This window comes from Zerene cesonia, chromosome 16 (assembly GCF_012273895.1).
Source record: "Zerene cesonia ecotype Mississippi chromosome 16, Zerene_cesonia_1.1, whole genome shotgun sequence".
Lineage (NCBI taxonomy): Eukaryota > Metazoa > Arthropoda > Insecta > Lepidoptera > Pieridae > Zerene > Zerene cesonia.
The window spans coordinates 268,222-282,756 of NC_052117.1; the positions used below are offsets into that span (position 1 = coordinate 268,222).

The 14,535-nt window shown below is 33.0% G+C and overlaps 1 protein-coding gene across 1 annotated transcript in view; it reads left to right on the plus strand.

The window, feature by feature from the left end:
- LOC119832806 (xanthine dehydrogenase 1-like) overlaps positions 1 to 13,128 on the plus strand; it is a 15,779-nt gene extending 2,651 nt beyond the window's left edge. The window contains exons 2-17 of the mRNA XM_038356575.1: positions 2,657 to 2,814; positions 3,103 to 3,263; positions 3,747 to 4,123; positions 5,179 to 5,399; positions 5,960 to 6,062; positions 6,166 to 6,293; positions 6,550 to 6,840; positions 7,019 to 7,180; positions 7,417 to 7,545; positions 7,750 to 8,234; positions 8,743 to 8,926; positions 9,035 to 9,230; positions 9,326 to 10,095; positions 10,429 to 10,621; positions 10,952 to 11,065; positions 12,974 to 13,128. Coding sequence (XP_038212503.1) covers positions 2,657 to 2,814; positions 3,103 to 3,263; positions 3,747 to 4,123; positions 5,179 to 5,399; positions 5,960 to 6,062; positions 6,166 to 6,293; positions 6,550 to 6,840; positions 7,019 to 7,180; positions 7,417 to 7,545; positions 7,750 to 8,234; positions 8,743 to 8,926; positions 9,035 to 9,230; positions 9,326 to 10,095; positions 10,429 to 10,621; positions 10,952 to 11,065; positions 12,974 to 13,044 — 3,743 coding nt within the window. The 3' untranslated portion in view covers positions 13,045 to 13,128. The remainder of the gene's footprint in view (positions 1 to 2,656; positions 2,815 to 3,102; positions 3,264 to 3,746; positions 4,124 to 5,178; positions 5,400 to 5,959; positions 6,063 to 6,165; positions 6,294 to 6,549; positions 6,841 to 7,018; positions 7,181 to 7,416; positions 7,546 to 7,749; positions 8,235 to 8,742; positions 8,927 to 9,034; positions 9,231 to 9,325; positions 10,096 to 10,428; positions 10,622 to 10,951; positions 11,066 to 12,973) is intronic.
- Positions 13,129 to 14,535: the final 1,407 nt, after the last annotated feature.

A 14,535-nucleotide genomic window follows, 5' to 3' on the forward strand; every position in this document is an offset into this window, starting at 1 on the left:
TAAGAGTCTCTTAGACATAAAGGACCAGGATTGACAAAAACTAATTTCACGCGGGCGAAGCCGCGGGCGGAAGCTAGTCTTATATAATCTAACGTCACGGCGGATTCTTGTACATGGTTGATTTTGAATATGAGTGGTATTAGATGTTTTATTAAAGAAACCAAAGAGAAGTTGCCAAAACATGAATTATTACTTTTTGTCTGTCTGTATGTTTGTCAAGTATCAAGCAAGAACAAGATATTTTGTGAAAATAGAGATAACTTTGCCATGAAAATGCGATGTTTCGAACAGTAAGGCAGGAGCTTAAACAAATACAAATAACGTATTTATAATAAGTTATTGTATATGTCATATAATTGTAAAACTGCAGAGAGTAAATAAATAGATGTTCCAGGGTGTAGTATTTAATTAAGATAATTTACAAGTAGGTATCCTCTAATTTTGATACCTGTATAATTTTTATAGTGAAACACGTGACTATCGCTTACAGACTGACAATTTATTGATCTTAACAAAAGCTTTGCTTATAAGTAAAACATTGCAGTCTTTTTATTAATTTAGAGATATCCCCAGGCATTGTTATTCATAGAAATATTTATTAAATATAATGGTTTTAATATTTAATTTACCATGTTCCTGTATGAAAGATATTGTATACATAGTTGTATCTAAATAATGGATTGTATTTATTATATCTTCGAAATATTATACGAATATATAATATGGAATTATTAATAGGTTAGTGACGAAGTCAATTCAAACAGAATATTGCTTATTTAATCATTTTAATTTCGATTCTCTATCATCATCTTTATCAGCCTATATATGTTCCCACTGCTGGGACACAGGCCTCCTATGAGGGTTTACGCTTCTCTACACTCTCCTACAACTCATATATATTTGGATGTTAGCGTTGTCTTTCATATCACAAGACAATGTCATGGCATTGTAGCTAATTAGCTAGTAACTATTAGTCCTCCAAAACCTGATGTTGCATTAAAGAAATCGATTTAATTGCCACCAATTCGTGTGAATTCAATTTCTTGCAATTGGCCCAATTATATCTTTGGTAAGTGTAATCATCTACTTCCGATCTATTAATTAATTATTAATGATTATTCTATTTCATAAGTGATTAAGGGAATGTTAAGAATTCAATGTAATATTAAGTGTTTAAAGTAATATTCTTTTTATCGAAATTTAGTTCAGTGAAGTGGTGTCTGAATTGAGATTCTGAAAATGTATTAGATTAGAAAGGAAATTTGTTTATTATTTAGAAGTTACTATACAATAGATGTGCACGACGATATTTTTCTTATATAAAAGCTAAACTTAGCAGTAAATTTTACAGTTTCGTAGCAATAGTCCTAAACAAATAAATCTACATTTTTCAATTTATTCATATACATACATAGACAAAGAAGTTTTTTTTTTAATAAATAAACCGTCTTTAAATTGTCAAACTTAGACACAATTTAATGTGAAAACGTGGCTGGCATCAGCTTTTAAATAAACAAGAATTATAAAATTAACTAACAAACAAAATAAATACAGTTCGAGTCAAAAAAAAATGGGAGAGGTTACACCTCCCCGTTTTGAAGTCGGTTGAAATTTTAGTTTAAAATGTGCGTTCATTAAGTTTAAAATTACGCCCCAAAGAAAATAATACCGTAATGCAAAAACAACTTCGTTTGTTTGAAGGCGACAAAGCATCTGGTACAGATTCATGTTTTTGGGCTGTGCGTGAAAGGAATATCTATTGCATATTTTCTACGTGTGATATTTAAGCAATTATATGCAGCAGGCATGAATAAATTTCGTTTGATATTGAGGTTGAAGTTTATTCGTTAAAATCTTACTTAATATCATAAATGCGAAAGATTGTTAGGATGTGTGTGTTTGTTGCTCTTTCACACAAAAACTACTGAACCAATTGCAATGAAATTTGGTACGTAGAGAGCTGGAGAAATGGAATAACATATAGGCTTTTTATCCTGATATTCCTATGGGATACGGACTTACTTAATTATTATACGCGTCACATACAGATGACTATAGGTAATATTAGCTTCACTAGTTAGGATTTGTCATTATATGTGTAAATTATATGATACTAGCTTTTGCCCGCGGCATCGGTCGCGTTAATTCGGGGTAGTTTAATAGATGCTATTATACATATAAACCATCCTCTTGAATCACTCTATCTATTAAAAAAACCCCATCAAAATCCGTTGCGTAGTATTAAAGATTTAAGCATACATAGGGACAGAGAAAGCGACTTGGTTTTATGCTAAGTAATAATAATATACATAAATGGTGTGGTTAAATATAGGTAATGGTGGGTGAAATATCTACGCTCGACACGAATTGGGCCAGCTCGCATCGGGGAAGACCACACCCCTACAGAAGACTTGCATGAAATAGTAGCATGATGATGTGTTTCTTCCTGTAGGTGGGGGGACCGGAGGCCCATTTTCTTTCCTCACCCTTCCCACACCATTACTTATTTCCCCAAAAAGCAAAGAGTTCACTCTGCGAATGTCCATGAGCTGTTGTGATTGTTTATCATCAGACGAACCACCAGCTCTCTTGCCAACGATGACGTATTATATATTCCTAAAGTTATATTACTCTTAATAATACCAGTCTCTTTCAGTGGGGTGCGAGATCAGCTCGGACACGTCGCTGCTGGAGTACCTCCGCAGATGGCTGGAGCTGCGCGGCACCAAGTACATGTGCCAGGAGGGCGGCTGCGGCGCCTGCGTCGTCAGCGTCGCCAAGCACCCTGGCGCTCCCACTGAAGCTGTTAATGCGGTGAGTTGGACGTTAACACCCTCTTGTTAATTTGGACCATCCTGCTAATATTATAAATGCGAATGTTTGTAAGTATGGACGGTTGAATGGATGTATGGATGTTTGCCAATATTTCACGCGAGAACAGCTTATCCTATCAGTATGAAATTTGGTACGGAGATAGATTATAATCTGGATCACATAGGCACTTTTTACCCGGGTTTCATTCGAGTGACGCCGCGGGTAACAGCTAGTGTATAAAATGACAGACACGTACCTACATATTTAATTTAATCTTAATAAATTCAGTGTTTAGTATCAGTGACGTCATGCCACGGCTGGGAGATCACAACCATCGAGAAAGTGGGTAACCGGCTGAAAGGCTACCATCCACTCCAGAAGTGCCTCTATGAGAACAATGGCTCCCAGTGCGGATATTGCAGCCCTGGATGGGTTATGGCGATGTACAGGTAATACTGATATTATAAACCGAGTGCTATTATACCATTGTTACAATAATGTAAAGCCTACTAAATAAAGATTTATTATTATGTATGTATCTTATGTATTATAAACTTAATTATTAGTACTTCAAGCTTTGATTTGGATTCAGTAATAAGCTAAAATCTATATGCTAAGATTCGTTATGCTCTTTTGCATTCAGTTAAATATCTATACTCATATAATTGATGTGTGATTTGTCATGAATATAATTTGTACTCTGCACTTCTGTACGTTTATAAACTGAGCCATGAAAACATATACAACTGAGCATTTATTCCAAAAATAATAAACTTTTATTGTAATGAAATGTATTATTGTCATGGTCTTTTCTAATTTGTAGAAATATGGAACAATAAACTAAATTTTAATTACTCGCATCTGCACCTTCTTGATTGAAATTGAATCCTCTCTTGATCTTGATTCGTTCTTTTCAATTTCATTTATTCCAGCCTATTAAAGAAGAAGAAAATGACAATGCTCGAAATAGAAAAATCGTTGGCCAGCAACATTTGCAGATGTACTGGATACCGGCCGATAATAGAGGCATTCAAGAAGTTTGCCTCAGACTGCCCTGATCCTTACCCCATACTCGATATAGAAGACCTGAGCATTTGCAAAAAGACCGGCGACGTCTGCTCCAAAACCTGCGACGAGTACGATTGGTGTGTTGTTTCTAAAGAAGATGTCAAGCAATCCAGTGTAATTCATATCAAATTAAGTGATAACAGAGACTGGTATAGAGTCGAAGATATTAGTGATGTGTTTAGGATTCTAGACGCCCATGGCACTGACTCGTATATGCTGGTAGCTGGGAACACTGCTAAGGGTGAGTCTGATATAAATGTGAAGTATTTTTAATTTGAAATTATCAAAAGTTAAAATTTCATGTCATTTGCTGCTTCTTCCTACACTTATGTACATTTGTAAATAGAGAAAAAAGATTTGTTCTATTGTTTGTTTCTTATTGTTTCGAAAACGAAGCAACTTTTCTATTTTTTTTCCACTAGAAAGTTCCATTTTGACCGAAAAACGTAAACTTATTGCACTTGAACATGTTTTATTGGATCAATAATTGCTTTCCTCTTGGTTCTTACAAATTGCATTATATTTTTATTTTGAAAATGACTTTTACATTATGATGTAGTAAATACAGCATTATTGTTATCTATTAATGTGGATTGTAAAAGTTGGTTATCAAAAAACTATATTTAATTGTTCATTCAATTTTATTTAGGCCAACATGTGCAAATTTTCAAGGTTGTCAAAGACGGTTAAAATATGAAATGTTAGCCTTGAGGTAAAATATGGTCTATATAATTTAAATAAAGGCAGAGTTGTATTTTTTAAAATAAATCAAATATTTTTATTTTATCAATTACCACGATAAGTTTCGCACTAGTTGCAATATTGTTATTATGAATATTGTTCTTATAAGTAGATTTTGTGAATAAAGACTTCAATTAATAAAAGATATTAAAATTCACTTTTATCGAGAACTAATTACACAAAGCATAAAGCAAATAACAGCTAACAATGTACACAAACATGATGGTACAAGTGATAATTTCATAGCTATTGAATTTTTGCAGCGGAATTAAACCGCAGCACAGAACAGACCACGTAGTGCTAATTGTCCACGAATCTTTGTTTGTTGTTTTCTGTTGTTGATTTCGGTTGTTTTCATTAGCCTTTTCTATTTTCACTGTGCAGATCCTATGAGTCCAGTTCTAGTGTTATAATCCTACACTTTGACCAAAGGTGGCCAGATGTTATCGAACTTTTTGATTTGACAATATGTCGGTTTCTTCACGATATTTTTCTTTACCGATTATGTTAGTTGGAGTGCCAGTATTTTAATTACGTTTACACTTTTCGTTCTAGGTGCTTATCCCATCCTGGAATATCCACGTCTTCTAATAGACATCTCAGGAGTGGCGTCTCTAAAAGGTTGCTTCTTGGATCAGAACCTGGTGATCGGTGCTGGTAACACGCTAACCGACCTAATGGAGATATTTGACAGAATGTCTCAAACTGATTACTTCAAGTATCTAAAGACATTCAATGAACATTTGCATTTGGTCGCGCATATCCCAGTGAAAAATGTGAGTAGCGAGTTCAAAGATTCAAAATACAAGTAAATAATTGAATTTGTTGTAATAGCTTGAAATGTACATAATACTTTTATAGGCATTTTATGATACGGTACTTATAATAAAAGGATAATTATACAAAATCCTTCTATTCTTCTGGCGAATCGACAACTCAGACAACTAAGATTTCACTGAATCTTACTAATAATATAAATGCGGAAGTTTGTGAGGATGTGTGTGTTTGTTACTCTTTCACGCAAAAACTATTGAACCCATTGCAAAGAAATTTGGTACGTAAATTGCTGGACAACTGGAATAACACATAGACAATTTTTTATCTCGTTATTCCTTCGTGAAACCGCGGGGCGCTGCTAGTAAGTATATAATTATTGTTGTCGAGCATATATATGACAATTTTTCTATTTTTGTACGTTGTCATTCCTAAAATCAATATTTTAACAGATTTTATTGCGAAGTAAAGCAGGTTTGCATTTTATTGTAAATAATTTTAACGTTATTGTAATTTTTTAAACAAATTTTAAACTGAATTGCGTACGTTTATGTTTTTATAGATTGGTACAATAGCTGGGAATTTAATGATAAAAAACAGGCACAACGAGTTTAGTTCTGATGTTTTCTTACTATTTAACGCTGTTGGCGCTGAGTTAGATATATGTGAGTATTTGATAAATATACGGCGAAATATATATGGGTATTACCTCACCAAAATATGAATCTGAAAGAAAAACCAAGCTTATAAAAAATATTTTTTTTTCAGTAAACGATCGCGGCATTGTAAATAGAATAAGCATGCAGCATTTCCTGAAAGAAAACATGCAAGGAAAAGTTATCTTAAATGTCTTGTTGCCACCATTGAATAACGAATACAAAATAGTTACTTATAAGGTAAATTCTAACTATATGAAAATAAAAGGAAATATTTTCTAGAATTTCATTTCGTCAAAGGAAAAAAAACGAATTTTACTTTTGTGTTTATAAATAAATTTCTCAATAAAAAGAGTGGAAAATTACCCAAAAACTAATCAGAACGGGACACAGAAATAAATAAAAAGATTTTCTAATACAATTCTAAAATGAACTTATATTTAAATAAATTAGACAAAATATGCATAGAACAAAGTAAATCCCATTTACTTTTCAGATAATGCCTCGAGCCCAGAATGCTCACGCAATCGTTCATTCAGGATTCGTATACAAAATCGATCCCTACGATAAAAAAGTGTTAGACTGTCGCATAGTCTATGGCGGTCTTTCACCAGCCTTTATTAGAGCGAATCGTACAGAAAGATATCTCATCGGTCGAAGACTATTCACAAATGAAACGCTTCAAGGAGCAATTAACGTGCTGGACAATGAAATGGTAGTGACTGAAGAACCACCTCAACCATCTGTGGAATATCGCAGGAAATTGGCTTTGAGTTTATTTTACAAGGTAAGATTTTCAAATAAGATTGTTTCACGTGTCTTGTCACGTACTTGATTAAAACGTGTTTCTTGCTTTCTTTTGTCTGAATTATTATGTAATTTGCTATATGAAAATCATCCATGCGTTCACAGCATTAATAGTGAGAAAGTTGGAATTTTTTATTAAATTAGCGATGTTTTCCCAGGGGTTAATGTCGCTGTGTCCACCAGAATTATTAGGAGCCCGTTATAGATCTGGAGCGGGTCGACTTCGAGAATCTCGGTCACTGTCAGATGGCAAGCAGATATTTGATACTAACCCATCACTGTGGCCGCTCAACCAGCCTTTGCCGAAAGTGGATGGACTAGTGAGCATGAACTAGATTTAACTTTAGGATTTGGATCTTAGGCTTAGTTAAAAATATACGATTACAAACATTTCTCTGTATTTCACAATCATTAAGTATAGTATACTCAGTTGATAATGAAAACTTTTAGTGAAATTTTGAAAAATTTCTTTAATTAGGTAGTGGTGAGTATGGTATTTTATATGAATTATATTTTCATATGTTTTCTTATTAGTAAATAATAGTTGCACGTTTAGGTACAATGCGCTGGTGAAGCAAAGTATACAGAAGATGTTCCCTCTATTCCCAAAGAAGTGTTTGCTGCTTTCGTTCTGTCAACAGTAGCATTGGGAACTATTCAAAAGATTGACGCGAGTAGAGCTCTTGTGAGTAACAGTTTACAAGTGTTTGGTTATTCGCAATTTTGATTCTTATCAAGAGTCCTTATGTAATTACTTTAATTTACTAAAATTATGAATAATGTTAAATTATTCATATAATCAATACGTTTTTGTCATATTTTTACATTCTAACGTTTATTAAAATTCTAATATCCAGTTTGAAGTATTTTGAGTTTAAAACATTTCCAGCTGGAACCTGGAGTAGTAGCATTCTATTCAGCTTCAGATATCCCAGGTCAAAACAGTTTCACACCTGGACCAAGCATTGCTTTCATGAATGATGAAGAACTGCTATGTCAAAAGGAGGTTAAATATTACAATCAGCCTCTTGGTATCATTGTCGCTGAAACACAAAAAGTAGCCGATAAAGCAGTTAATTTCGTCAAAGTAACGTACACTAATGTCAGGAAACCAGTTTTGGATATCAAAGTTGCGAAAAGCGATCCAAAGAGAAACAAAATATATTTTGCTGCTACTGCAACAAAAACTGGGGTAGATATAGCCAAAGTGTTCAAAGGAGAGGGAACTATGTATGGACAGTACCATTTTTGCATGGAGACTTTAGTTTGTGTAACTCATCCTATAGAAGAAGGTCTGAAAGTCTATGCTACTACACAGTGGATAGACTCAGTACATAAAACAGTTTCAAGGGTACTTAAGATTCAACAAAACAAGTAAGTTCCGAAATTAAATTTAACATAAGTAATAAATATCTACAGAGCCATTAGCATACCATTTTAAGAAAGGAAAACATACAATGAAGATTAAATTCTTACGTTCTCCAGAGATATGCTATGCATCTATGCTGCGAGGATGTAATAGCTAATTTGTGAAGCTGGTGAGGTGAGGTGACCGTTCCCACTAAGACTTAGCCATGTAGCGGAGTAAGTGAGATATACTATGAAAAGATAGACAAAAATTCATGCAGTTGGCTCCTTTAGAGTCTATAGATTTCTCTCCTATAGATTTGATTCAAACTTTGCTCGTAAATGTACAAGGATCGGTGATTACAAAAAAAATATTGTTAAGTTTATCTTTTTAGCCTCCTGAGGATCGTCAGGATTAAATAACTTTCTAACCTGTAATCTGTACAAGTTCAAGTGAAACAATTAAAATTAATTATCATTAAAGCGTGTTTTTTAGTTTTTTTTAACCTATTTATATTATTTGTTATCAATATAGGATTGAAGTTACTGTTCGTCGACTCGGCGGTGCTTACGGATTTAAAATTTCTCGACCAAATCAGGTGGCAGCAGCTTGCAGTTTAGTCTCATATAAACTTAATAGACCTTGTCGATTCATACAATCACTTAAAACCAACATGCGTGCGGTAGGCAAAAGGCTTCCCAGTTCTAACAATTACGAGGTAATTTTTCTTTTATATACATACAAAAGTAGCTCTTAAGCGTTGGTCCTGAATAATATAACATGTTAAACTAATTTAACATTTCCAAATTTTATGTATAAATTCTAGGTTGCTGTAAATTCACAAGGAGTTATACAATACAATAATTTAGAACTATATGAAGATAATGGATATGTTGTTAATGAACCACTCACTCTATTTGGAGTTGATATTTATTTCAATTGCTATGACAAGTCTTCTTGGAATTTTAAAGTATATGATACAATAACAGATACAACGTCTAACACATGGTGCAGATCACCTGGTAAGTAAGAATGTATATTTTGTACACAAAAACAACTTGTTTTTAATATTAAAATATTTTATCCCCCTTTAAAACATTTTGTTAAATTATAACAGGTACATTAGAAAATGTGGCCAATGCTGAATGGCTGATGGAGAGAATAGCGTATGAAATGAACTTAGATCCTCTAAATGTTCGTCTGGCAAATCTGGACACGGTAAACCATGAAGCAAATATCACGGAACTTTTAAAAACTCTTAAAACAAATTCTCAGTACGACGAGCGAAAAGTTGATGTCGACAAATTTAATTCAGAAAATAGGTGGAAGAAGAGAGGATTAAGACATTCGTTTTTGAGATGGTCGCCGTTGTTATCGCCATTTTTGGAAGTTAATATGTCTGTGTATGCCGATGATGGTACAATTGTTATAACACACAGTGGCATTGAAATGGGTCAAGGCATAGACACCAAAGCGGTTCAAACGTGTGCATATTATCTGAAAGTTCCTGTAGAAAAAATACAAATTAAATCAAACGATAGCGTTATCTCACCGAATGCTTTTGTGTCTGGTGGTAGTGTCACTACACAAAATGTTGGTATTGGTATTAAAAAATGTTGTGAAGAGTTACAAAAGCGATTGGAACCAATCAAAGCCAAAATGGACGACCCAGTGTGGGATGATTTAATAAGGAAAGCTTCTGAAAGCGAAGTGGATTTACAAGTTCATGCTACGACAGGAATAGCAGACACTCAGAAGTATGATATATATGGAATAACGCTAGCTGAAGTTGAGATCGACGTATTAACAGGGGAGTGGAATATAATTAGAGTAGATTTGATTGAAGATGTGGGGCGTAGTGTGAATCCTGAGATTGATATTGGACAGGTAATTGACAGAGTTTATTTAAATCACAGACAAAGATTCCATTCACGAATGAATTGGACTTTAATTTTTTTTTGTCTATACAGCTAAATATTTAAAGATAGCTTCATAACAAACTGTAATTATTGAATGTTATATTAACTGAAATAACGTTTTAAGTCACTTAAGGCAAAAGTAGATTGAATGGAATTAAAAGAGATAACATAAAAAACAGTATTACAATACATTTATGGTTTGTAACTGAAAATTTTCATGTAAGGAAGATGATGATGTTGCTAGAATTTTTAAAATTCACAAACCTTCTAGATTTATGAACAACAATGTGTTAATCAACAGGTGGAAGGGTCATTTATTATGGGTATGGGATATTGGACAACCGAAGAGTTAAAATACGATCAGGATACTGGAGAACTGTTGACTGATAGATCTTGGTCTTATAAGGTTCCGCAGGCGAGAGACATACCTCAGGACTTCAGGATTTACTTTAGGAAAAAATCTTATAGTAATGACGTTATTCTTGGTGCAAAAGGTAACTTTGTTAATGAGTAAAAATATAATAACAACAACTTTAATGCGTATCAATGCGATATAGTATAATGACAGTTTTATGAACATTGGTTACCCTATAAATAACTTTGTTTCTTAAATTATAGCGATATGTTTTCAAACTTTATTACTTTTCGTTTCATAAGGATTCTTTTAGATAAACAATTCCTTGTCCTTAATGGAAAGGACTTTTATTTATGTATATTCATATGTAAGACATTCATAAAACTAGCTATAGATATATAATTATATATTATCACTAGGTCTTCTTTAGTGACTGTTTACTTTAGAAAATACGATATTTTGTTTATAGCTACTGGTGAACCAGCTACATGTATGGCCGTTGCGGTGCCGATAGCCATGAGGGAGGCCATCGTTGCAGCCAGGCTAGAGAACGGGTTGCCTAGCAACCAGTGGTTTGAAATAGGTAATCTATGGTCAATTTCTTTATTAATCTGTGGTCTATGTTTTATAATCTCTATTGAATGGTAGGTATATGGTATGGCATAATTATTTTAAACAAAAAAACTGAACCGCCCTCAAATGGTCATTAGACCAAATTTAAATGGGAACACATGGTAGGCGCCAGCCTAAGCATAAATATCGAATATTGGGTAGCAGACACAACAATACAGCCGAATTGATAACCTCCTCCTTTTTTAAGTCGGTTGAAAATTTTAATAAACATTACAATAACGTAAAATATTTTCAATATTTAATCTATTAATATTTAACTTGAATTATTCCACGTTTTGTTGAACTACATATTCAAATTAATTAGTTTCATCAAATTTACTATTGAATCATGTTCAGAAGTTCCATTTCCTCTTCTTTATTATTTTTATGTATGAAGTAAATATAAAAAGTTGTTCTTTACAATGAACGCATGACTATAATTTCGAATCAAAACCAACCCAAGTCATAATTAATTTACAAGCCCCTTGCTATAATTCTATGCGAATATTATAATATGTCATACGCGCAATTGAGTTATCTATATTGAATTAAATATCCCATCACATCCAAATTTAATTAATTAATGCAAATCCTAGTTTGTATGATAATTACATGATATATAACAGCTATGCTTTAGTGCTAACAATGATTATAAAATAGGAATTTAGTATAAGTTATTACCATTTCATTAACATACAGTTAACGATCTGTGAACTTATTAAGTACTGTTTTGGAGGTAAATGTTATGTGTATAAAAATATTAGTTTTTTAGCGCTGTTATATAACTATTTATATTTTATTATTTTCATCACTACATAGTACAATGCAATGTCGCTTCCCGCATCTGTTCCTATGTATATATGCTTAGATTTTTAAATCTACGAAACGGATTTTGATGTTGTTTGTAGATAAAGTGATTCAAGAGGAAGGTCTACACGTCTATTAAACGATTCCGAATTTAATGCGTGCGAAGCCGCGAGCCAAAGCTTTATTTAATTATATGTTATTGTAGACTTTATCTTGGCTTGACTTCTAATACCTTCCTGTATTTTGTTACTATGTTAGTTTCCGATTTATAAAAGGTATTATCATAAAAATGTTATGTAAATTAAGATCTACTTATACTAGAACATTCATCTTCATTGAGTTGTTTCTTTGAGATTATATAAAATCCGGATTTATTAAAACATAATAATTTTGAACCAGTTGAAAGATAGAAGCAGTTGAACTAGATGTACAGAAAATAACTTTCTATGATACTAATATTTTGTGTTGATTAATTTCTGCTATGTATGATTTCTCTGATGTCAGTGTCAAAACTCATATTTTATTAAAACTCAGTATGAACGTTTAAGTAATAACGGATTATTCCATTTCTTCCCATAATATTAAAAAAATATTCCGTTTTAGGGTTCCGTATCCGAAGGGTAAAAATAGGACCCAATTTCTTAAATCGTGCTTTCTGTATGTCTGCCTGTCTGGCCGTCTGTCCGTCTTTCTCTCACAGGGTCGTCCATATCTCATGGACCATGATAGTTAAACAGTTGCAATATTCAGACAAAGAAATAAAAAAAAAAACATTTATTTTGCCAAAACCAAAAACTAAAGTGGCCAATTTATTTTGCTGTTAATTAGTTAATTTCTTAATGTATTGTAAAATATCAAGGATTATTCATCTAATACTGTGTGCCTCTAGCGATGTTACCTACAGAGAAAACTAAATGCAAAACCTAGTACTTATAAATGTAACAACGTGTCTACAAATATGCTAAGTTTTATCAGAATCCGGCAAGTTTTTGAGTAGTAAACATCCATACATTCAAATTTTCTTATTAATAATGTAAGTATTGATAATGAATTTGTATACATACATTTTCAGATGGACCATACACTGTAGAGAAGATTTGTCTATCCTGTGCCATCAGAAAAGAAGATTTTAAGTTTTATTAGTTTTAACAATATTAATATAATGTTGACAATATTTATAAGATGAATTTAATAAATTGTAGTTAAGATTTGTAAAAAATTACGTGACGGGGGTTTTATTATTTTTTTCCAATAAAAAAAAACTTTAATTAAATTGTGCTTTTTATTATAAAGAGAAGCTATGAGACAGTATACTACTACAACCACAGATTACTAAGTAGCTACTTCGTAAACTACACAACTATAGGCTAATCACATCAATTCAAATTTGTTTTAATATTAAAAGCTCACTCTGAATAACGTAAAATTTGCTTAGTGCAACACTATCTCTAAGCTGTAAGTCCACACTACATTTTCCTCTCGCTAGTTGTTTACTGCTATAACAGCGAAACCACCAAGCACATGCGATTACAAAACTACGTGACGAAATATAGGTTATATTTTAAATCTACAAATATTAAGAACATTCAAGTGGATAATATGAAGCATTTAGTAACAAGATTTAAAAATCAGTGAAAGGAAAAACCGCCAAGAACTCAGTCACACTTTATATAACAGTTATTTGCCAGTGAAAGTTCCGGTTAAGTCGGGCTGGACACAATTTAAACTGACCAGCTTGTAATAATGCCATATTTTGATACATATGCCATACACGTGATGTCATATGACGTATTTAATGTAAAAAGAATCTCAAAATTACATTTTTAATGTGTACTTTATTGGAACAATAAACTTTTCCATTATTATTATTTAACAGATAACTAGAAAGTCATATTAGTCTCTCAGACTTGCCTTATCAATCAAAAGCTTGCTATTGTGTTTCGTTCGGTGAGTGGGGGAGCCGGAGACCCATATCCTTTTCCTTACCCTTCCTAGTGTAATGTTCTTGGGCGGTGGTAGCGCTTACCATCAGGCGACCCACCAGCTGCTCCATTGTCGACTGTGACATAAAAAAAAATCATCCCTACTGATATTATAAATGTGAAAGTTATCATCTGTTTGTTACTTCATCACGCCTAAACCACTGTATCGATTTGAATTAAATATGATCCGACAATAATGCCTTATCACTATACAGTGATCTCTGGCAGGCAACGGTTATAAGTTGACTTATATGTCACGTGTGTATGCGTGTGTGTGTCTGTGGCATCATAGTTTCCGAGCGGATAAACCGATTTTGATTTTGTTATCTTTCTTTGTCAGTCGGGAGTTCTTAGTTAGTCGGTTACTCCCTCAATATGGGTATAAATGAAAGGACAGTGTTTTATGTGATTAGTAAAATATTTATATACTGTGACAAATATCATATCCAAGATTATCGGTTTAGAAAAGCTTTATCTATGGTTTACCTGATAACAAAAAGAACACAGAAAAAATAGGTGATTAAAATTTATAGAATTGAAAAAATTCGATCACCAGGCGGGATTCGAACACGTGTTGTTTTGCCAATCCGTAGCAACGCCTAGCCTGTCGGTCTCCCGGGACCCGTGTGATAAATAGTCACAACTAAAAGTT